This window comes from Miniopterus natalensis, chromosome 7 (assembly GCF_054644295.1).
Source record: "Miniopterus natalensis isolate mMinNat1 chromosome 7, mMinNat1.hap1, whole genome shotgun sequence".
Taxonomy (NCBI): Eukaryota; Metazoa; Chordata; class Mammalia; order Chiroptera; family Miniopteridae; genus Miniopterus; species Miniopterus natalensis.
The window spans coordinates 1268006-1292489 of NC_142087.1; the positions used below are offsets into that span (position 1 = coordinate 1268006).

General features: G+C 47.9%; 1 protein-coding gene and 1 long non-coding RNA gene across 5 annotated transcripts in view; both read right to left on the reverse strand.

Moving 5' to 3' along the window:
* The window catches only part of SLC41A3 (solute carrier family 41 member 3), a 41212-nt gene extending 16728 nt beyond the window's left edge, over positions 1-24484 (reverse strand). For 3 of the 4 annotated variants that reach the window (XR_015714793.1, XM_016197306.2, XM_016197305.2), the window contains exons 1-3: positions 22519-24484; positions 7812-7919; positions 4316-4387 (exon numbers count right to left, since the gene is read on the reverse strand). Coding sequence is in view for 3 of the 4 variants with exons in the window: in XM_016197306.2 (XP_016052792.2) it covers positions 4316-4387; positions 7812-7919; positions 22519-22773 (435 nt within the window). In the remaining variant the exon portion in view is untranslated. Of the gene's footprint in view, positions 1-4315; positions 4388-7811; positions 7920-13725; positions 13882-22518 lie in introns of all 4 variants that reach the window. The other variant, XM_087818675.1, reaches the window with a different exon arrangement.
* LOC148092659 (uncharacterized) lies at positions 329-4320 on the reverse strand. The gene is made up of 2 exons (XR_015714794.1): positions 4253-4320; positions 329-2226 (listed from the first exon to the last, which is right to left on the reverse strand). It is a non-coding gene; the product is annotated as an uncharacterized LOC148092659 (long non-coding RNA).

The window sequence follows — 24484 nt, forward strand, 5'->3', positions numbered from 1 at the left end:
AGTTCAGAGGCCTTTGCTCACACTTCCCCTTTCTCTCCCTTCCTTCCCTCCCTTGGCACTTGCCCCACATGCTGGGGCCCTGCCCTCTGCACCATCGCCCATCCCCAGCGGCAGTTCCCATCTCATCCAGGTGGGACACACTGCTGTGCCCACTCAGGCCACGACCAGGGGGTGCTCCAGATCTGAGTACCAATGCTGGCATCTGCTCTCAGTAATACAAAACGTCTCAATGGAAACACGTTGTGTCATTAAAGAAGGCGGATTAAACAAAGGCAGAAGCTTTGCTCACACAGTTGTGCTCACACAGAGGTAAGTAGATGTGTGAACACAACTGAAACAATTTTGAGAAAGAAGACCAAGAGAGAGTTTTGGCCTATTCATTACCAATGTGTATTTTAAAGCTACAATAATTAAAGCAGGGTGTACTGACAGAAAACAGACAGGTCAGAAGGACAGAATGGAGTCCGGGAATAGAATCACGAATATATGAAAATTTAATATGATAAAAGTGGCATTTCAAATCTGTATAAAGTATGTGACTATTGAATAAATAGGGTAAGAGAAATTGGGTATCTGTTTGGGAAAAATAAAATGAATTCCTATTTTATACCATTCACACTTAAAGATAAAAATCTAAAGTGTGAAATAGAAAAATAGATAGACTAATATATTTCAGATTTCAGATTAAGGGAGTCTTTCTACTAAAGATACAGCATTTAAAATCTATGAAGAAAAATATTGATAAACTTTATTTAAGTCCAAATATGACTTCCATATGATACAAGATACCACAAAATTCAAAGACAGAGATAGACTTGGAGAAAATATTTCCAACATATATAATAATGGGTTAGTATCCGGAATAATGAAGTCCATTTTATAAATCAACAACAACAAGGTTACCTGAGAGAAAAACACACAAGGGATGTGGACAGGGAATTCACAGGAAATACAAATGGCCAGGAAACATGCAAAAATATGATCGACCTCCCTAGTAGTCACGAAAATTTTAAATGAAGTCATAACTTGAAGGCATCTTATTTATTTGTAACCACTGCTGGTCTTTCTCTATTAAAACATAAGCGCTGTCTTATTTTCTACTGGGGTCCTCAGCTCTGAGAAGAGAGGCTGGATCTCAGCCCTCATCTGTGCTCAACAAATAAATGGGTGAAAGAATCTATGAATGGATGGGATGCACTATTTGTACCCATCAGACTAGGTAAAATTAAAATTTGAAAGGTTGATAATATAAAATGCATATTGACAAATCATGGGAAAGTGGTTTCATACATTGACGGTGATAAAATTGGTACAGGAATTTTGGAGGAAAATTTAGATGTAAATTACCCACATACCTTATGATCAAGCACTTTCCAGGAAAACAACTGCACATGTACACAAAGAATCATGGAAGGATAGTGATATTTAGAGCTGCTCTTTATCGAGTGCTTACTATTTGCCATTGTAAGAGATTTTCATTCATTAAGTCATTAAGAGAGAAGTACAAATTACAGAATTATATGTACAGTATAACATTTTGTTGTTCATCTTCACCCAAGGATATTTTTTCCACTGATTTTTAGAGAAAGTGGAAGGGAGGGAGGAGAGAGAGTAACATTGACGTGAGGGAGACACACAGGTTGGCTGTGTCCCACATGGAGCTCGGGATCGAACCTGCAACCTCGGTATGTGCCCTTGACCAGAGAATCAAACCCTCAACCCTTCGGTGTGCAGGCCAACACTCTAAACACTGAGTCACACCAGCCAGGGTTACAGGATAATATTTTTTATGCTTAAAACACAGAAAGTCATATCACACATTGTCTATGGATATATGTATATGGTAAATGCAAAAAGCAGTTTAGAAGAATACTTTCAATGGCGGTGAGGTTATGGAGAAACCAATACTTCAAATATCAATACTAGTGCTACAGTTTAATACAAAGGAATCAAATATTTTGTAGTCTTTCTGGGGGAAAATGGGGAGCTTTAAACCGTTCATACCTTGTGGACTTGTGGGAAGTTCTCTCAAGAAATTCGTGCAAAAGAGAACATTTTCATTGCAGTATAATTTATCAAGCAGAAGCCTCCAAACTGCAGGTGCATCCACAGGGCGCTGGCAAAATGAAGTGGGTCCGGGCCGAGGTTAGGCAGGTCTGCATTGGCCCTGCTGGGCCAGCTCTCGACGGCTGCCCTTCAATCTTACCAGGGAATTTCCAGGCCCTACTAGTTGTTAAAAATTTTAAACATCACTCTTGGTTGTACTTACATGATGGAATATGCTGAAGTTATTAAAAAGTTTGATTGTGAAACTTGTCTCATCATTTAGGTTTTGATGTTTAGCTTTTTAAAAATAGAGGGAACAAAATTATACCCACGCGATCATTAGGACCATGTGCCAAGCCACTGCTTGGCCCAGAGCAGGACTTAATAAACGTTTGTTAGTTAAGAATCAATCATGTGGAAATGTACATACATACAAACAAGGATTTGGTGTAAAACAGAAAAGTAAAACCAGTGACTTATAGCTGAGGTGTTTATTACCTACCCCTTGCCAGGCCCACTGTTAGGAGTATCACGAGTGTCTAATTTAATCTCTGAAGCTCTTCAGCTACAGGCTGAATTTGGCTGTAAATTATCCATATGCCTTATAGTATATCATGGGTGGTCCTGGCCCATGCAAGTCACCTCTGGTGAAGAAGGCAGACATCTAAACACAGAACTGCCACAGGGGCAGCCCCAGCAGCACATGCAAGGCACCAAAGAGCTGTACCTGGTGTCAGGTTGGAACTGAGACCTGACTAGAGTCTTTAAAGGTGAACAAAAGGAGAAAGGGCATTCCAAGAAGAGATAACCACATATGCGAGACATGAGGCTGGTGGGGAAGGTAGGACCAGACCATGAATGCTTTTTGGACAGGCCCACACTTGGACGAGGGGAACCAACAAAAGGGCTTAAGGAAGAAGAGCCTGACCAGCTTTAGGATTTAGAAAAGGTCACTTAGCTAACCATGCAGAGGTGAGTTGAAGATCGAGAAGCCTGAAGCAGTTAAAACAGTGAAGAGGTCTGCAGTCGGCTAGGGGACCAAGAGGCCAAGGCAAGGAGGGGCAGGGCTAGATTCCAGCAAGCTCAACGATAGGACACTCAGTACCTGGATGTAAGGGTAAGGGGTAGTGAAGCTGATGGTGACTCAGTTTCCAGCTTGATTAAATGGTAAGACTACTCACTAGACATAGCTATCATAACTGTCCTGTGCAAGCCTGATGCCATGCCTCTCCTATGATCCACAGCTCACAACAACTCCCCTTAAAGGTAAGGCAAAGTGGCTTGCCTGAGGGTCCCCAGATGGGTGACTCCCAGAGTGAGCTTTCAACCATCAAACTAGACTGAGTTGGGGACTTCAGAATAGGTGAGTGTGAGGAGGAAGGTGACGAGGCCAGGTCTGGCTATGCTTTTTCAGGGATACTTTTGGGAAAGGCAGATGGAGGTTCCCAGTAGAGAGCCACAGAGGTACCTCTGGAACCCAGGTGAGAGGTAAAGTCAGTATCCCCCTAATTTGATGAACAGGGAGATTTGGGTAATTGAGTCTATGTGCCCTGCCCATGCCAGCAGTTAATATATGATGGCCTTAACTCCAGGCTTGTCTGATCTCAGAGTCCAGGTTCTTTGTGGGGCAACAGGCTGCCCCCAACCAGAGAAGCCAAAGAGGTTCTGGACAGAGCTACTTCCTGTCTAGATCCAACCCCAGCTTTCTCTGAGCCCCTAAGCAAATCTCTTCCCAGGCTCCTCCTGCCTCATGCTTCCTAACTCTGAGAATCCCAGAACAAGCACTTAGCCCAACTAGGGTCTGCTAGGAGAAGGTAAAAGTTTAAAAGAGCATGCAGCATTTCAGAGACAAAGGGGAGGGTCTTGCAAAGGCTAAGAAGGAATAGGCAGAGAGGCAGGAGTGGGGCCAAGGAGGAATTTCCAGGTGGGAATAATCTGCAGGTGCCCCTGGAAGAATTAGCAGGATCATATGAACAAGGCAATCACAGGGGAATGGCAGCATTAGCAAGAACACTTTGGCTAGAGAGTGGGAAGAGAAGGCAGTTTGCACCCCAGGCTATGAGAAAGAGAAGTGAGCAAGCACAGGCGAATCTTTCAAGAAGCCTCCAGCTACTGCAAGAGTGGGCATGCAGCTGAGTAACTCCCATCCCCAAAGCTCAGTCCAGAGCACAGGAACAAGGGCTCGCTTAGCCTTCACTCTTCCTACCTGCCTGGCTGCAGATTCAACAGGGTGGAGGGGGTCCATCAATCAGACAAAGGGGAGAGTCACCTGAATGAGGGCCAGGTTACTGTTGATGACTCTGTGCTGCTCCCGGGGGTCATCGATTTGTCCGGTGTTGGCCTAGCATGGAGAGAAAAGGGCCAAGGTAAGTCTAGCTAAGCCCAAAGTCAAGTCAATCCTTCCAGGAAAGAAGGCAGTCTCTCAGAAGAGAAATCAGCAAATACCACTCCACTGACGTCAGAACAAATTATTCTAATTGGCTTTTGAAAGAGTGACTGGGGAGTGGAGAGGTAAAGACACGAGTACCTTTGAGAATCAGATGGTGTCATGAGCCATCTCTCCCATACCCAAGGGTGCAAATACACACACATGTATACATGCACACACAGGTGTGCATGTCACCCACAATTTCAGGGCCAGCTGACTCCCAGGTTTGTCCACAGACCACAGGGGAGGATGCCTCTGTGAACCTGGCCTGTGCCCTCTGCCAAAGTTAACACAGAGTTTCCTGTATGCCTTTCACCCAGTCTCTCCTGATGTTAAAATCTTACATAACCCAGGGCGATCATTAACTAAGACATTAACACTGGTATGGCACTGCTGACTAAATGACAGAATGTATTTAGACTTCCCCAGTTTCTCCACTAATGTCCTTTTTCTGTTCCAGGAAAGAAATCAGGATTGCCCATTGAATTTAATCATTGCTGTCTCTTTGGTCTCCTTCAATCTGTGACAGTTCCTCACCTTTTGTTGTCTTTCATGACCCTGACCCTTTTGACGAGCACTGATCAGGTATTTTGTAGAATGTCCTTCAACTTGGTTTTGTCTGGTGTTTCCTCATGATTAAACTGAGATTATGGGTTTTGGGGGAGAAGACTGACATGCCCTTCTCTGTGCTATCTGGGGGTACATGATACCAACATGGCTGATCATAGGTGATGTCAACCTTGATCACTGGGAAAGGTAGTATTTGCCAGGATTCTCTACTGCAAACTTAACTATTTTTCCTTTCCCATTTTCTATAGTTAGAAGTGAGTCATTAGGTCCAGTCCACACTCAAGGGGAGGGGAACTGAATTTCAGCTCCTAGAGGACAGCATATCAAAGATTTGAGGACATATGCTAAAAACTTTGGGGAGATACTCTGAGGCTATGCAAAGATCCTATTTCTCCTTAAAGTGTCACCCACTAATTCATCAGCAGACTTTGCCTACAACAATGATCACTATTGTATTCTAAAGGTGACTCTTATTCCTGTCTTTCTTTCCACATTTATTAAGTTATTCTCTAAGATAGAGCTGTCCCTTCGCCCCCATTTAATTATTGATGTGATCACTTATTTTATGGTATGTATGGACTCATGGGTAGTTATTTTATTCTTGAGGTCATAAGATAATACTACTTATTTTGTTGCTAAAATTGTTCCAGCTGTGGGCAATGCGAGCTCTTTCAGGTCAGGTCCTGCTTCCTTCTGACATGCCCCCACCTCCATTCTAGCAATTCCTTACTTTCTGGCACTATCAAATATTCCAGGTTCATCTTGTATTTTCCCTGCCCCAGTCCTACAATGAGCCATTTTCCCAAGGACATCAGTTCCTTTTATTAGAGAATGGTATCAGAAAACAAGGTCTAGGCACTAGGGGTGCTAAGTGCTACTGGGGTGGTAGTGCTTCTAGGGCCTCTTAGTGGATGGAGCTAGGAAATGTATGTATGTATACTAACCCATGTATGCACACCCATTCATATTTTTTTTATCTGCATACATATTAAGATAAACATGAGTTCATACTGATATCTTTGTCTCCAACCCAGTATCTAGCATTGAGGAGACAACTTTTGTTTGTTTTTAATGTAAAAGAGTGCTGGAAAACAAGAGCAGTTATCTATAGCTTAACACAGATTAAGAGGAATCTCTGAGCAATGGAAGGCAGACGTGATGGGTTAAGAGAAGAATCTATAGCTAAAAATGAAAGCAGGAAAGGCCTACTGCACAGAGTAGAGGTGGCCTTGGGGACAATGGGAGCAGAAGGGAACCCGGGAAAACTGAAAGCGTATTTGGCTTCAAAAGCAAAGCAGGAGCTTTAAGGAGGGTTGGCCTCTTCCCTTGCCTGACTGATTTGTGCCAACAGTGGGATTGGAAGCAGTAAGAGTGTGTGCTGGGGTAAGACAAGACAGAGCAGTGTCTAGAGTGGCCAGTAGAGGGACACAGAGTCCCAGATCCGTAAGGCCAGTTACTGGCAAATACCTACAGGCAAACACATTCTGATCCTTCCCCCAACCACCAGAGGTAGCCTGCTCTGAAGAAGGCAGCATTCACAGATACACAGAGTAAAAGGAAATCTAAAATACAACTGTAAGAGAGTAAACTGCTGTTGTTTTAAGCCACTACATTTGCAATAATTTGTTACAGCAGCAACAGGGAACCTGACACAGGCTTAAAACAACAGAAATTTATCCTCTTACAGTCTGGTGGCCAGGGGTCTGAGATGAGACTTCTGGGGCTAAAATCAAGGTGTCGGTAGAGACTTGCTCCCTCCGGAGGCTCTAGGGGAGAATCTGTTGCTTTGCCTTTTCCACTAGGTAGAGCAACATCTTTTAGCTCATGGCTCTTCTTCCATCTTCAAAGTGGCAGAACATCTCTCTGGGACTCTGCGTCTCTCACGGGCCTTCTCCTCTTCTGTCTGAAACTTCCCTCTGCCTCCCTTTATAAGTACTCTTATGGTCACACCGGGGTAATCCAGGATGCCTTCCACGTCAAGTTCCTTAATTTAATCACATCTGCAAAAACCTTTTCCACACATCTTTGAGGGCTGTTGTCCAGCCAACCACCCCTCACCTAATCATTCCAGCTTCCCGCTCCAGGCAACCCCCTCCCCTCGCCCTCCTAATTCCATCGCTCTTCTCTCAGTTCTTGAACACTCTACACTTCCTCTGGCCATAGGCCTTTTACACATACTGGATATCAAATGGGCATCAGAGAGAGGAAAAGAATTTCAATTCCAGGAGAGCTGGGAGAAGTGAGAAGAGGGGCAAAGCTAGGAACTGTTAGTGACGCCCGCAGGAAAACAACTCTGGCTGTGGGGCATTCAAGAAGCCCTTCTGGAGCGCAAAACCCCTCACAGAGATCATTAACGGCAGTTAATACTCTTGTCTCCTCTATGAAGTCCTCCATCAAGCCTGTGGTGCTCATTATGGTTTCAATGTGAATGTGTGGAGATGGGCTCAGGGTCCAGGTGGCTGAGCAGGGGCAGCCCACAGATTGGGCCCAGGGACACAGAGCCCTACCTGACACTGGGTTAAAGGAGAAACTCAGGGCACACAGGGACTCGGCCCGGGCACACCAGCAGCCCAGCGTGGCTATGGAAAAACAGGATGACGGGCTGGGAGGAATGACCAAGTGGAGAGTCGTAACATAACAAAACTCAACACTTTTCTTTGTGGAGAGTCCAACCCACCCACCTACAAGCTACTTCAGGGAGACCTGCTGGTGCGGACACGTCCCTCCCTGAGGGGTAGGTGGCCCAGATGTCCAGATGTCCACTTACAGCTGTGGAGAGTCGTGACGCCAGTGTCATCTCCAGGTTCCCCTTCAGGCCCACTAAGGGTGGCACCAACGTCAACAGGTCTTTAACCTCCACGAACACGGGCCAGTGCTGGTGGGACAGAATAAAAAGCTCAGTCCATACACATAATGGTATCTCTCACGGCATTTTTGAGAAAAGCTATCCACAAGTTACTTCTCACTCCCTGTAAAATAACACTAAATAGTTTCTGTAAAAAAAAAAAGTGTTTTTATTGATTTTAGAGAGAGAGAAAGGGAGAGGGAGAGAGCGACAGAAACATCAATGGGAGACAAACATGGATCGGCTGCCTCCTGCATGCCCCCTACTGGGGATCGAACCCACAACCCGGGCATGTGCCCTGACTGGGAATCGACCCTGGGATCTCTCGGTGCATGGGACGCTGCTCAACCAACTGAGCTACACTGGCCAGGGCCTAAATAGTTTCTTAAATGGCTTTAAACTAAATACAAATAATGATAAAGCTGTGAAATTTTCTTAATACTATTCAGTGAATAGCAATAGTGGCCTCAAAAGAATCCCTGTCTCTCTCTGGTCCTCAGCACCTGGGAAAACTGGGGGCTAGGCTGGGTCGAGCCTGTGGACAGGTTTTGTCAGGTGTGCACAGTGTGTTTGCACAAATAGGAATGAGTCACCAGTTTCAAAGTTGGGAGAGTCACATGAACTGGGAGAGCGGGGCTGAAGAGTGGCACTGCTTTGTCAGGGACAGGGACAGGGGCTCCCAGGCGGCCCCAGGCCTGCTTGCTGCTCCCAGGCACCAAGGCCGAGTGCAAGCTGCCCTGGAGTCTCATGGGGGGAGGGGAGGGGCGGCTCTGGATTTGTCAAAACAGAATGTGCCTCTATACAGGTCTCTATCAAACATAAAAAAATAAAAACTAAAAATAAAAGGAATGAGAGGAAAAAAAGGAGTGAGAACTCACGGACAACAGAGCAGTGAGTGCAAGACAGGGAGGATGGGTAGAGCTGGAAGAGTGCCTAGAGGACACTATGAGTGCAGACAGGACATTCTTTTTATTTATTTTTTTAATTAAAAAATATATTTTTAAATTAAAAAAAATAAAAAGAATGAAAGGGATGCATGTTTCAAGAAAACTAGAAAAGAAAAATATTCTTTATGAAGTGGAAACTATTCCAACCTGTTTCACATGCAACTAGATTATTCCCCAGTCGATGTGTAATGATCTTACTGCCTTATTTGAGCCCCCTGGCCCCTACTGACACCTGTGACCCCTATGCTAGAAGCTCCTCCTGGTTTCAGAATGCTAGAGCTGGAAACTCCTGACTTTGTCAGCTAAGAGACAGGAGGCCTGGGGACCCTCATTCCCTGAGACAAGAGCTGTATGAAGGTGTGTGGGTCCACTCACCTCCGGGGCCCCGGGGAGTCATCCATAAAACAGCACAAGAAGACATCTCAGCAGCCTGCAGGTGAAGGGATTGGGCCTGGTGAGATGTCTTGTTGTGCTGTTTTAGGGACCCACTGTTAACTGTTTCTTCGCTCCTTGGTTTCTCCCTAATTTACCATATCTACAAAGCTGTGAAATTCAGAATCCTTACGTGCTCTGACAGAGTCTGAGTCTGCCCTCTCCTGAAAGTGCAGAAGAAAACCATGTCATCAGGCAAGGAGGTGTGCCATTCTCACAGCCCCAGTCTCCAGGGGGCGGTGCAGCGGCCGTGCAGCTGTGCTACCAGCTGCCACACTCCGTCCAGCCGCGCGGTCCCCCTTCAGTCCACAGGCACAGGCCCGCTCCCCAGCTGGGGCTCCTGCCTCCAGCCAGCAACCCGCCTGCTCTGAAGCTGGCACGCTCCTGTGCGCGCTCTTTCCCTGCCTGCATGCAACACCAAGTACCCACAACCCAAAAGTAAAAACAAACCCCTCTCAGCCTCCCCCCTCTCCCTCAGCATCACTAAATTTTGAGTGAGTTCCTGTTGTCACTTGTCATACTTAAATACTGTGCACGCCTCTGACAACCCCGCCACCCCGCAGCAACGCTCCTCTCCTTAAAGGAAGCACTGACCTGCAAATGGGCAACTCCACTGGACCCTCTAACCTCCCTCCTGCTGCGCTCTCTGTGCTAGGGCATCTCCCCCACCCCCACCCACCCAAACATGTACTAGGCTCCTCCTGTGCGACAGGCACCCCTCTGAGCTCTCCACGGGGGCGCCCATGTATTATGCTCCACATCCCATCCTATGCTGACCTCTCTGATCATTCCGCCTTGACCTCCACTGAGGGTTCTTTTTCCTCCCAACATTTTAATTTTTTAAAATTTAATTAAAGGATTTTATTTCCTTTTTCCAGGTAGGAAAGCCATAAAGTTAGAAATTTCACCAAAGTCTAATTAACCCTTGATTTAAAATGGGCGCAGGCTTTCAACTCTGGACAAGAGAGTCCTCAGGTTACGCGACAGCCTGTGGGCTGATTCGACCAGAACGAACACTTTCTCCAGAAAATGCAGGGGCAACCTTTTTCAAGATTCCAGTTCCACAGCTGAGAAACTCCATTCGAGGACAGGCTGAACCAAGCTGAGGGGAAGATCAGGCTGCCACCAAACCACTGACTGCCCTGTGGCACACACGGGTCCTGACCGATCCTTTCCCACCCCCGACTCACCCCAGCCCAGCCCAGCCCATTCGGTCTGCTTTCCGCCAACCGTAAACCCAGAGCTCAGGAGACCAGACGTTGCTGACCTCCTGGCGCAATCCTGACTTTCCTTCTTCAGTTCCCCTTTCTGTCCACACCCTCTCTTTTCCAAGGCTTGAGTTGCCTTCCACAGCCACCCCACCGTCTGTCAACAAGTGGCCTGAAGGAGGTGACAGCCGGAAGGTAAGCCTTTCTGCAGGCATCCCATCCTTCCTGCAAGTGGCCGCTTGGGTGTGGGCTGGGACACAGTCATGGCCCAGGAGACTTGAGAAGTCATGTCAGGACACATCAGGCATCATACAGCCACGAGGGGTCCGTTCAGGGACAAAGTCAACAAACGTGGAAACGTTTACAGCAGGAAAACGGTATGACCCCGGATACCGGGTGACACTGTCCCTCACTGCCTGCCCAGCACCCCAGCACCATGACAGTGGCGCCTCCTGCTCCTCACTCCACAGACGCACACTCGCCTGTCCACATCTATGCACACACCGGTCCCTTTGCCTGGGATGTTTACTGTTCCTCTCATCACCCTGGAAACGGCTACAGTATCCTCTAAGGTCCAAGCCCAACTGTCCTGCTAACTCTGCAGATTCTCTGACTCCTCCAGAAAGAATGGATTATTCCCTCTTCCTTTACAGGCAAATGTCTGCCCGCTGCCTCCACTCGCTCACTCGCAGTGGGCTGTGGGATGATCAGATGGGCCTCTGCCTCGCCCACTGGACTGCAAACGCAGGGAGGCAGGGGCTGGTCCGCTTCTGCTCACCGCTACATCGCAGGGCCCACGAGCGGCTGGCAGAGCTCAACCAAATGTGCTGAATGAATGGAGGAACCGAATGAATGCGTGAACTCCTCTATCCCGCTCTGCATTCGGCTTAACAGCTGCTCAAAGGCAGGGAGCCTGTCTGATTTCTCTCTGATTTAGTGAAGAGTAAGCACATACCCTCCAGCGACAATGAAAACCACTCTTACTCTCTCCACTCACTCTTACGTGTGTACATAAACCCCCAAAAGGTGTGGGAGGACATGCACGACTTCATAATACAGAAACAAACTGAGAAGGAGAGCTGTGGACAAAGAAGCCTTAACCTCAGCTCTGATACTTATTTTTTAAAAAGAGAAATATTTATACCTTTCTGTGTAACTGAAAAAGTTCTTGGAAAAAACCAAAGTGATACTCTGGCCACTTACTGGGCCTCAATCCCCAGGCCCAACCATAGACTGAACACAGGCCACAGAAAGAGAAAGACAGGCCCCTGGCCCCAAACTGAAAGGCGGCGAAGTTAGAAGCCAACTAGTGCCCTTGGTCCTAGGACTGCACCACGAAGCGTGCCTGCCAAGCTGGGAAGTCATCCTTGCTGTAGGCTCTTAAGCCCGGGCACAGTTGAAGCCAGAGACAGGACCCCATCTCATGTCGTGGGGCTTCCCTTTGGAGTAGTGTTGCCAAGGTTGCTTTCTGCACTGCTGAGTGGTGGTGAGCAGGGAAGTGGTGGTGGAGGATCAGGGGCCAGGGAAGCTCCAGTGCCCTTGAACCTCAGGGCACACTGGAGTCACAGAACCATGTCTGCAAAGTGGGGGGAGGGAACGGGCAGTGACTTCCAGAGCTATTTTCTTTCTCTCAGCTGCTGGACCTCCCAAAACGGAATGGCTGAAGGACTGAATCTGCAGATGGTCTTCCCAAGACACCCCTTTTGCTTCATGCTGGCTCCCCAGATGGTGCCTTAACACACAGCCTGGAAAGGTGTTCTTCCCTCCAGTTAGACTTCCTCCTGACCGGCCTGGTGTGCTATCTCTGCTGATGGTCAGGCACAACCCCCATTCCCTCTCTCCCCCACATCCCACCAAATCTTCCAGATTCTGCCAAGCTCTCCCGACTGACAAATATCAGGCTGCAGCAACTGAGGGACACGCAATGGGGCGAAGGGACTCCAAGCCGTGCTCCACCTGAGGCAGCTGTGGAAGGTCAAAAAGAGGAGACTCAGGGCAGAGGCTCTCCCCCCAGTATCTGCAGGAGGGTCTTAGGGCAGGGGTGACAAACTCTTGGAGCAGTTCCAAGAATGAAGCTCAAAGGCAGGAGAGATGGGTATCTAGGTCACAGGCCCAGATGAACACAAGTTTTCTAACAGCAAGCTGGCCAGTATGCAAAAACTGCCCTGGCCCCAGGACAGGTGAGTGTCCTGTCCACTGAGGTATGCAAGCAGAGGCTGTCGAGGAGACATCATGAGCCTCATTCAGAGACCAAGGGACCAGGGTGAGTGTTGACCACCCTCTCCAACTCAGAGACAGGTGCACAAGGAAATGATGGGAGATGCTGTGTACTGAGGAAGGAGGAATTCTATCTGGGATGTCCCATGGATTAAAAAACTAAATTTAATTTTTACAGTTTAAAAAGTACATTATGTAGTATGACCCCATATATTTATGTGTTTATATGTTCTTGATAGATACACAGCACAATGTTGGAGAGATTATGGGCACCCACCCTCCTCCACTTAGGTGCATTTTCTAAATTTTCTAAAACAACACACTAACTGTGTAAGAAATGTTTAAGCAGACAGAGCAAAACCTCAATGATTCACACAGCGTTACCTGAGCCAACTAAGGGCATAAACAGACCAGGAGAAGCGAACACCAGTGTGTGATCACTTGAGAGCCTCCCAGCAAATGCCTCTACCCGATGGAGACCACCACAGCCCCTTGCTGGCCCGGACCCCCAGCCCGACCTCTGTCCCTTGTCTTCCCACAGAAGAGTCTCATGAAGATTCTGGGGGCTGGAGGGAGTAGTGCCCATCACCCTCAGGCCACAACACAAGGTGCACTTGGTCATCCATCCTCACAGTCCTAGGAAGTGGGTGCATTTATTAGCCCCATCTACATACGGGGAAACTGAGGTGGGGGGACACTAACAAGTTCTCTCAGATAGTAAGCAAATGGCAGGGCCAAGATTCAGACCCCTCAGTCTCTGCCTAATGAGTCTGCATTCCCTGGAAGGAAAAGGGTTTGAGCTCCCGGGGCTAACATGGCTCATGTAGGCTGACCTTTAGAGAGGGTCATCAGGAGCTTCTGTAAATCTCAGACATGGAGGTCTCCAGAGGACCCATCTGCCAGCACCACTGAGATCAGGACCCCCACTTAGCGGCTTCTTGCATCCCCCAGCCTGTCCTATCTGTGATGCCTGGGAACCCCGGTTCCCCAAACCCCAGGCCCCACACTGCCCCTCAGATGCCCAGTACGCACTTGGATGGTGTTCATCACCAGGCCGGCAGTCATCATGCCCAGGCCTGAGAGCAGAAGGGGCACCACAATCTGGCACGTGACGGTAAAGCTGGTCTCAAGGAAGACCCCGTGGGGGGACCGAGTAAGCTCACAGCTGAAGCCTCGCAGCTTCTTGCCCTGAAAGCGAAGCTGCAGATTCAGCTGGGTGACCACCATGGTTAGGCTGACGAGTGCAGTCCCAGGAGCAAGACGTCCAGGTCCGGGAAGCTCTCCGTCCTCTGTCCCCCTCGCCCTCACCAGGATGTGTCTCCTAAGACGTCTGCACAGGTAGAGTGGTCAGGTGCCCCGCGCCTGTGGAGGGCTCCCCAACTGCCCCTCAGCCGAGGGCCAGAGCAAACAAGTGAAGAGAAAAGGCCAGTGTGACTTAGAGCGTCATTTGGGGCCTAAGCCAGCTCCTGCTGTGTCCATCTGATCTCTGCAGATAAGGTTTTCTTCAGAGGGCTGCTACGTCAGCTGGGACCTCCCTCAGCTAGCCTGCCACAAGAAGGCTCACTGTCCCTCGACATGACCTTGACAGCATCCAGCCCTCTGGCCCACGCTGGCTTTGGCTGGACCCAGAGATGAAGCCACGTGAGGCCTGGCCTTGGCAAGAGCCATGCAGAGGCCTGCCCACCTCTGCACACGTGCCCTGGGCAGCCGCTACTCTTGGCAGATAAGGGCCTAGAGAAATCTCACCATGAAGGAACCACTCCTCAGGCTGGGGCTACAGCCCTCTGAGGGTCTGCAGGTCCCCAACAAAGAAGACATACCTGTGGTCACCTCGACTTTGATGTCCAGGGAATCATGGCCACACAAAGAAGCTGTGTTCAAAGGAATCACAGCCCTGTTCTCTCAAGGGCTCAGGAGGTTTATAAACATGCTTCTAAAGGACTCTATTCTCATTTGCTGCAAAGGTAAGACCAACCCGGCCCAGGAGAAGGGGCTGGGGTGCCACCTCTGACTTCCAGGAACTCTATTATTGTTGGCTCTGTCCGCTGTGCATTCCACAGGTGCCAGGGACAGAATATCCAGGCCTGAGCGCAGGCTGGAGCAGGGATCGTGGCCATAGCCAGCAGAGCCTAAAGCTGAGGGTCAGATGCATACTCACCTACGGACCCGAGGACCTCACCTAGACCAGGCCCTGGTGTAGGCCTCACCTCTTCTCCTGTTTCCTAAACCATGGCCCTCCTGGGCACCAAGCTGGTCCCCCTGTCTATCCCATGCTCAAGTCCCATCCCTTTAGCCTCATGTTCACAGCCCTCACAAGTCTAGATCCTAGCAACCTCCCCAGGCCTCACCAATTCCAGCCAAACATCTCCAATAACTGTTTCCCTCAGGCCCCAGATATTCCTCTCACTGTATCTTTCCTCACACCATTCATTTGCTCATTCGTTCAACAGATATTTTTAAGCCCCTCCCAGGAGCCAGATATAATGAGCCCTAAATTTCTTTGGCATTCCTTCCATTGAGAGTTCGAGTTCCATCTCCTCCCCTTCACTCTGACTGCTGGACCAGTAGAACACAGTGGAAGAGTCACTGCACCAGACCGGTTCTGGGCCCAGATCTTGAGAAACTGACAGCTTCCACTTCCCATCCCTCAAGATGTTCATGCTTGAAACCCAGCGACCATGCTAGGCAGAAGCCCAAGCAGTCACATGAAGAGCCCCAGCTGAGGTTCCAGTCGACAGCTGGCTGCAACTGTCATGTTATGTGCACCATCCTGGATTGGGCAGAGTGCCCAGCAAGCCACCCCTGCAGACGCTGCACTGAACAGCCAGCCATTCTCAATGAGCTCTACCCAAAGTCCTGCAGATCCTGATCAAACTGAATGACTGGCTTTAAATAGCCACATTTTGGTGTGGTTTGTTACACAGCAGTAGATAACTGGGACATTTTGTGGAACCTCATCCCACCCTTGACTTTACTCATCTCAGATAAACCAACAACTCCCAGGCTTTTCTCCCCAGCCCAGACCTCTACCCTGAGCTTTCAGATTGTATTTAACCCCATCATGGAGAGAGACAAGTACTTCAGACTCAGTCTTTCATGATCATTTCTTCCAAACCCCTTTCCTCAAACTCCCAGACTCAATAAATGGTTCAGCCAGAAACACAAACCTCACTCTGATGGCCCCTTCTCTGACCACCTCAACCCCACATCCAACCTGCCTCTCCCCAAATCCCTCCTGCACCTGCCCCTCTTCCCCAGCTCATGGACGTGACCTTCACCATGGCCCTTACTACCTCCTAACCTGTCTGCCCACTGACAGTAACAAGCTCGTTATATAACATCCCACAGCACATCTCCAAGTCACCTGCTTGCCCAAATATCATGAGCTGTCAACTTATTACTTGCGAAAGTTTAGATTTTGTGGCCAGGCATTCAAGGCTCTTTATAATTTGAGAGGAACAAACAAACAAAACACCCATTTGAGACCCCTCTCTTTCTAGTCCCTGGTCGTATACAGCACACCACAGAAGAAACTTCCTGCAGACCCTGCCATGGACCATGCCTGTCCTCACATGGCTCAGGACAAACTCCTGTCTGGACTCATCGCCAATTGAGGTATCTCATCTTTGAGGTCTCCCCAGCTTCCCGGCCACAGCCTAACATCTCCTTCCCCAGAATTCCCAAAGTACTCTTTCTGAACCTGCCTGAAGGTAAGTCCACTTAATGCAAACATGAACGGCACCTAATCTACTCTCCCTTCCTGGCCTGTGCTCCTCTTGAGAACGGAGTCCAGCAGACTAACCGCTGCCATCTTCACAGCAGAGGAAATGATTTACTAATTTACTCCATAGATTAGTACTTGGGCCTAATTAGTACTTGGAGTAATTTACTAATTTACTCCACAGATTAGTACTTGGGCCAAGTACTTAGTACTTGTCAGACTCTGGTCTAACAGATGTCGTGCATCTGTTAGTGGAACAGATATGTACAGAGCTTTCCAGTGTAACAGATCATCATAAAAAGGAAAATGTAATTATGACCTGTGAAAAGTGCTCTGAAGGAAATCTGAGCAACAATGAGAGCATAGAGCAGAGTCAACTCCACACAAACACTCAATGACCAGCAAGTGAATGAACAAATGAATGAAAGAATGATAGACCTTCAGTTTCCTTTGTCTAGCAGTCTGTGCATCTCAGTGCCCTTTAACAAGGAACCATTTCATGTTAAATCAATCACCAGACTTTCAAAATATCTCCAGGATGTTCAGCAACAAGCACTGCCTTCCATAGGCCCTGAAAGTTTCGCCCTAGTTTGTATCAGAGGCAGACTAAGACCCTCAGCTCTTGAATGAACACTCCCGACCCTTCTCCCACCTGAACCAGGAGGAGGCTGAGAGAAATGGCATGTTTCTGAGAAAACAGTTGTAGAAGTTAACTGGCTTTTAAGGGAGTGAGCTGGTTTAAAACAGAACCCCTCTTAGCTGGCCTGAGACACTGACCACACCATTCCCAAGACACACAGCTGGAGAGGCCCCAGCAAGCAATCACTTTCTTCTGACTTCTGCAACTCCTGTGATTTTGTTACAGTTTAGAATGTGGTCAGATATCGTAGTGCAATAGGCAATCATACACAGTAGGACCATGAACCATTCTCATCAATATAGAAGATATGGAAATAATCCCTTGCATAATTTCATAAAGAAATTCCTGATTAAGTTATAAATCATTACAAAAATGTTTTTCATTTTTTGCTTAAAAAAAATCAGATGAGAAATTAAGATCAACATACACTCACACACACAGACCTACAAGCCATAAAAAGTTCAGAAGGATATAGGCCAAAATGCTCAACGTGGTTATGTTTGAGTGGTAGAATTAGATAAGCGACCTTTATTTTATAATTGTCTATATATTCTATTGTGATTATTTGCTTTTATAACCATAAACTGTCTCCAAAAATAAGTAAAAGATGTCATTATGTGAGAAAAATTACTTTCCTTGCAACTTGAGAACAAAATATGTCAACACAGTTTATTGGGTCACAACTCCCCCCCACCCCCCCAAAAAAAAAAATCAAGACTGTGATTTTTAAAATAGTTCAGTAGCACAGTGGAAAAATCTCAAAGAGCTTAAACTGGATTCCGGGGCTGTACCAGGTAGCAGGTGGAATCTGGGTCAAGCATCAGGTGGTTTTCTGGGTGACCTATAACAAGACCCTGCCCCTTAGGGGCCTCAAAGCCACTCCCGGACCTACAACATAAGGGGTGGGACTGCACCAGAGGTTTTCAGCCCACAATGCCATCAGAACTACCTGGAAGCTCCTGAAATGTGCAGCTCAACCCCAGTGCAGACCAATGAACCAGATCCCCAGGGCCTGTGGCATCAGGACGACTCGTCATCCCCCCCCCCCCCCCCCCCCCGCCGCCGTTTTAGGGAATGTGTCCTTGCAGGACAGTTAGGTACAGAGGGCAGGCAGAGGGCTCTGGAGTGCATATTGCCATTCCTAGCTTTCACTTCTTATCTTGAGTGGGAACTGGTTATTTTCCCAGGAGTACACCTTCCAAAGGGCCTCCTACTTCTTTCCTGGGTCACCTTGAGTCTTGGCTGATTCTGAGCCAAATGGTAATTCTTAAAGGCCTGATTTCTTTCCCACCCTGTCAGGTCCTCAGAAATCAAGCCAATTACATTTTCAATAACAGGAAAAGCTCCTTCATGTCACTCAGGCCTCACTCCAGCACCTCTTCTTGAGAAAGGCCTTCTTTGGCCTCCCTCTCCAAGGCTGAGGCATATCCCCCAGCTGCTATTTAACACTGACTTATGCATCTACTGTCTGTCTCTCCCCACTCGATTCTGAAGGCCATGTGAGTGGGGCTGGCTGTTGTGTCTACCACGGGGTCCAGCACAGTGCTAGCTCATGGTGCACACACGTTGCATGAAAGCATGAATGAGTGAGTAAATGAACAAACAAATAAACAGACTGCAGAAACAAAGAGAAAAAGAAACCCAGTGGGCCTTCAGCAGGGGTGAGTAAAGCCTAAAATTATTCTGATTTGTTGCCTTGACATCTGGTGAAACCATGGCCTAACTGCAGCTTCCCGTCTCCTCCCTGCTCCAGTGGATAAGGTCCCCTAGCTAAGCAACGCTTCTTATCTGGAGGACCAGGCACAGTTCCCGATTATCCCTTTCAGGGTTTTAGTTCCTGCCAGCCCCATAAGATTATTCAAACAAACCAATCTCACCCTCCCACCGAACCAGTGGGCACCTCACCCTATTGTTCCTATAAAGTCTGCCTCCCACAGCCCCTGGCAATTTGCTCTGCTCCCAAGCACAACCCCTGTGTGGCCTTGAGTGGCAGGCAGTGTCCTTCTCTCCCCGGCTGTGAGTACATGTGACTGAAAACTCAGCGATCTCATCTGTCCAGTGCTGGGGTCATGGGTTCAGCTTATCCCATAACACTAGGGCAGGAATCCCTCCCTCACCAATTAAGTAAAGAAGTGGCGATCAAAACAACAGCTGGCATCAGGAACAGGACAGCCCAGCCATGACCCAGGACTCCTGATCAGCTTTCACTAATTGCTCTTTGCTGACTAACTAGCTCCTGGCACAAGGAAGGCCGCCTGGCATGGAGCCACTAATTGCTGGCCAGCTTGTGCACTAGCCTGCTCCTCCAGTCGTCTCTCCTGGGCACTGTCATCTCCTCCCTCTCTAAAGTGTCAGACCAGCCCCCCAAGGCAAGAACTATTGTTAACGGATCATATCCTGATGTGAGGTGTCTCAGGTGTGGTTTATGTCTGGCAGGTGCTCTATGGCACTCCTGCCACCCAGTCTGACTTACAAATTGGCTGACAAAATGGGACTCCATGGACACCCACCCCCCAGTTAAAATAGTTAATACAGCCCAATGTAAGCTAACAAAAGCCCTTCAAAAATTGATATTTTTCATACAAGACCTACTTAGTGAGGGCGTGATTACCACCACTGCTTCTTCTTTTAAAAGTCCAATTTGGCCTGTTCTTAAACCTGGAAAAACATAGGGTGCTTCATCATGGATGACCACAACCATAATGCTGTGGTTCCATCCACTGAGACCTCCATTCTCAATATCCAGTGTTATTGAGATTACTAACTCCATCCAATCAGCAACCAGTAAATATTTTTCTAGTACAGATTTGGCTAATATGTTCTATTCAGTGCCTATTTCAACAGTTTCTCAGCTACAGTTGATCTTCAGCTCCAAAGGGACACAATGCATCCTTTCCAGGCTTCTCAAGGGGAACCTCACCGGCTCTGCCATCACACAGACTTTGCAGGCAAGATCTTAACTGCAGGCACCTTTCTCTAGGAGCACAGGTCTGACATTACCATGTGGACATCCATCTCCAAGAAGATTCACTTGAGCACACCCATTAAGGTTATCCAAATACTCACAAAGGAGCTCGCAAAAAAGGAAGAGCCATTATCCCATACGTGGGGCAACTTGCCACCTTGGTCAAATTCCTAAAAGCTATTTGGTAAACTGAGGGCAATTCTATCCTCGACACTGTCAAAAAACAGCTAACTGACCTCTCAGCATCCACAATGCCCAACATCTTTTAGTCCTTTTAGTCCTTTCTGGAGGCAACACAGTCCTCATCTACAAATTTTACTTATGCCCACTGCTGCTGTCACTTGCAAAGCAGCCTGCTGTGAATGAGCACCTCCAACAAGAGGCTCTAGGATCTGTCCAAGTTAAAATCAGAGGCACTCCCATCAGTGCCCTCAGAGACTCACTGTAGACAGAGGCTTTAGCAACCTCGACTGCAGCCTCATGAGAGGCCGTGAAGCAGAAAACCCATCTAAACTGGATCTTGGCCCACTGCAACCATGAGATAATAAATGAGTGCTGTTTCATGTGGCTAAATTTGGGGATAATTTGTTACACAGCAACAGAAACTAATACTGCGTACAATGAAATGGAACTTCCCACCAATCAGATTGTTAAAAATCAAGGAGGCTGAAAATAGACTATGTTGGTGGGTGCTGGGGAACAGGCATTTCCCTAGAGTGAGGGAGTATAACTGGTCCCACCCCTAAGGCAGGTGATCTGGTGATGTGTATCAAAGTAACAAATGCCTGTACCCTTTAACCCAGCAGTTCCATTTGCAACAGTTTATCCTACTCATGTATAAAATGTCCAGGTTATTCATTGCAGCATGTTAGAAATACTATTTTAAGTTACTGTCATGGGCTGAATTGTACTGCCCCCCAAATTAAAGCCCTAACCCCCAGTACCTCAGAATATGACTGCATTGGGAGGTAAGGCCTTTAAAGGGGTCATTAAGGTGGGCCTTAATCCATAATGTTTGGTGTCCTTAGAAGAAAAGGAAATTTGGACATAGATTTGGAAGACCATGTGAAGACACAGGGAGAGCACGGCCATCTATGTGCCAAGGGGAGAGGCCTTAGAAGGAACCAGCCCTGCTGATGCCTTCAAGTTGGACTTCTAACCTCTAGAACTGTGAGGAAATACGTTTCTGCTGTTTAAGGCCCTGAGTCTGTGGTGCTGTAGCCTAAGCGAACTAAATACATTGTTAAGTTTAAAAGCACATCAGAGGGAAATGGTTAAATAAATTCTGGTACATGTACTAAATACTAAACAACCATTACAGAGAGGAAGTTTTCAATATATCGATGATTTACAATCTCCAAGAAACACTGTAAAGTGAAAGTGAAAAAAGCACAGCTCAACAGCTTGTATATGCCACCACTTGGGTAAAAGGGTGAGAAAAGGCACAAGGGACAGATGAACAGATGTCGATACTTGCTTGTACATGCATAAAATATCTTCAGGAGAAAACACAACCCCTGGGCCCTCTGCTTGTCTTGGGTAGGTTGGGGAGCCTTGTCCCTGTGCACACTTGTGAAACTTTTGAACACTAACCCACATGAATGTTTTACCTTTTCCAGAAAAAAAAACAAAAAACCTTAATAAAATAAAAAAAAGGTGCAGCCTCCACTCTCAGGTAGGTCACATTCAAACCATGCAGAGGGTGAGATCAATGCATAAGGTAACAGGAAACGGCAAATATCCTATCAGCTGTGGAAGCGATGCTTCACAGGAAGGTGCAACGCTGGGCCAGCAGCAAAGGCTCCATGAGACCGCCTGTGCAGCTGGGTCAGGGAGGGCCACCGGAGGGCTCTCCTCAGGGCTGGCAGGAAGGAGGGCACAGGGAGGGGCAGCCAGCGCTGGCTGGGCAGAGCTGCAAGACGGGAGCCATGCTGGTGCCCAGCCAGTGGGGCACCACTGTCCCTTTCCATCCTTCCCCACAGAACCCAACTGCACAAAGGAACCCGCCTGTGGGATCGGTGGCCCTCTCCTCTGCTCAGCTCAATCAGGCCAAGCCAATTATGGCCATTCCGTTCCCTCTGCCAGCGTCTGGTTTCAAAGTGGGACATGCCTTAAAGCTGGCCCGTGAAAAGTTGGGAGCTCTGTTGGGGGCTCCTAGGGAAGTATCCTTACGCTTAAGAAGGAGGAACCAGAACAGATGGTCATTCATCTCTCTGGACATGATGTGGCCGTGAGGACAAAGCTGATCTGGCAGGAATTTGGAAACATCCTGGGTTGGAGGTATCGTTGGTCAGTGATGACACCATAAGTCAGGCTGGCCAAACTGAGAATGCCACCCCTCAGGGAACAATAACTGGAGTAGGAGTGGACATTTGACATCAGGGTCAATTTTTGGAGACTGATGTTCCTCCAGCTGGGCCCTACATGTAGCTGCCCACTCTTTAGGGTGACATTAGGCAGTGCCCCCAATACCATCATCCGCACTTGGTTCCCACTTACCTGGAAATAGTTCAAAAGTATGCCAGCCCCAGACAGTCCCAGGCCTGCAAGCACGAAGGGCACTGTCACCTGAAAGCCAATGGATAAGGCAGTCTCCCTGCTGAGTTCAGTCTCCAGTAGTTTAGTGGCCACCCTGTGGCTCTCAGGGACACTCGGAGGTCCATCTTCTGAGGCTGCAGGGAGTCTTCCTGTGCTGAGGGTGTGTGGCAGCCCTAGCTCCTCTGGCCTCCGCTGTCGGGTCTCTGTCCCATCCATGTGAGCACGGCTGAGCCCCTGGCAGCCTTAACCTGGGAGACACAAAGCATCAGGGATGGTAGGGCACAGTTCCTGACCCCCAAGGAGGCTGACAACCTGTAAGTACTCAGGCCCTTCTAATAGAGGCTGGCATCATTCCGGTCAATCCACAGCCCTTCACTTGGTGCCTGCTCCACATGGCCTCCTACAACCCAAATTTACAAACTTTTTAATTTAATATGCACATGTTTGAGGGGGGAAAAAACATACAAGAGAGAGCATTAAAATATATGACTTGGAACCAGCAAAACTGGTGGTATAAGGACCTCTCAAAATTTTCTCCATTAAATCAACAGGAAACTTGTCAGAAGCAACTTTTTCAGAACTTTTGCAGCAACACAGATTCATTCAAGAGAAAATGCTGAATCTCAGCAAGAACAGCTACACTGTAATGTCCACAATGTTTGAACCTGCCTTAGTTCCACCCCCTGCTCTCCCCCTCTGCAGCAGCCTTAAAAACCTTAAAAACAGATGGAGGGAATAGAATGGGCTAGAGCTTTTTCAAAGCCTCGTTCCCAAAGAATTTTCACTATTTGACCTATCAGGTGGTTCACTGGAAGATGCAACTTGCAGACAGTCTGTATTTTACCTGACTTATAGGTCACTTAGTGTAAGAAGACTTTTCCCTAGGAAAATAGTTGGGATAAATAATACACTAACTAAAAACCTAAAAGGAAAAGCTGGGGCATGAGATGCCAAATGTAAAAATTCCTATACGTTTTGGGGACTCTAAAAGGTCACCCATATTGAGCTGAGCATATGTTCAGAAAATACTTGAGAAGGCCCTAAGCATTCTCACCCCCGGCTCATTTAAAGGCAGAAAGTGAAGGTCAAGGGCAGAGTTGTAATGACCTGACTGAATACTAAAAGTGTTCCCCACATGCAAACAGAGCCCCTTGCCAAAGACTAGGAGGCTTACTGGTTCCAGGCATGGTGTTCAAGGAAATCTCTAACCAGTCATTACCTGACCACTAAGCAGAGACTTCAGGACCACATACAATAAAGAATACAGGCTAAAGAATTAGTTCAGAAAAGTCACTAAACAAATAACAACTGCAACAAACAGCAATAACAAGAAACCCTAAGAGGGGAGAATCTGATTGCCACAGTTGTCACAGTATATAATGTGAAATGTCCAGCAGGAACCTCACACACGTGCGGATGGTGGCCAAAGGTGATTCTGATGCTGCGGTAGTTTACTGTGGTCAATTCATCGGAAATGTGGGAGTGTTTTGTAAAGGGAATGTGTTCAAATGTCACTTGGGTTGATAAAAATGAGTACAGATGGACAAACCAGGTCCTGAGGACTGGCTTGCTGGTGAGGGAAGCTCCTGGAAGGAGAGTGGGCTGTAGAGGTAGGAAAACCCCTCCTTCAGCCTGCAGGGAGGGGCAGGAGTCCTAGCCAGGCTTTCCCCCCTCACTCCGGGCGATTCAACAGGGAGGAGGTGCTACAGGACAGCCCTGCACTGCAAAGGGTTACCCAGTTAAGGTGGCAGCACTGTGGAGACCTCGGTAAGGGCCATGCTACTTGCAGCCCCTCCCTCAGGAGCAGGCCTTGACAGGAGCCAGGCAGGGGACCAAGGTCCACCAAGGCTGCCAGTCAGATGAGTCTGCAAGGTCACTGTTGTTCTACATGCCTCAGGGGGAGTCTGTCCCCATCAGACTGAGGAAG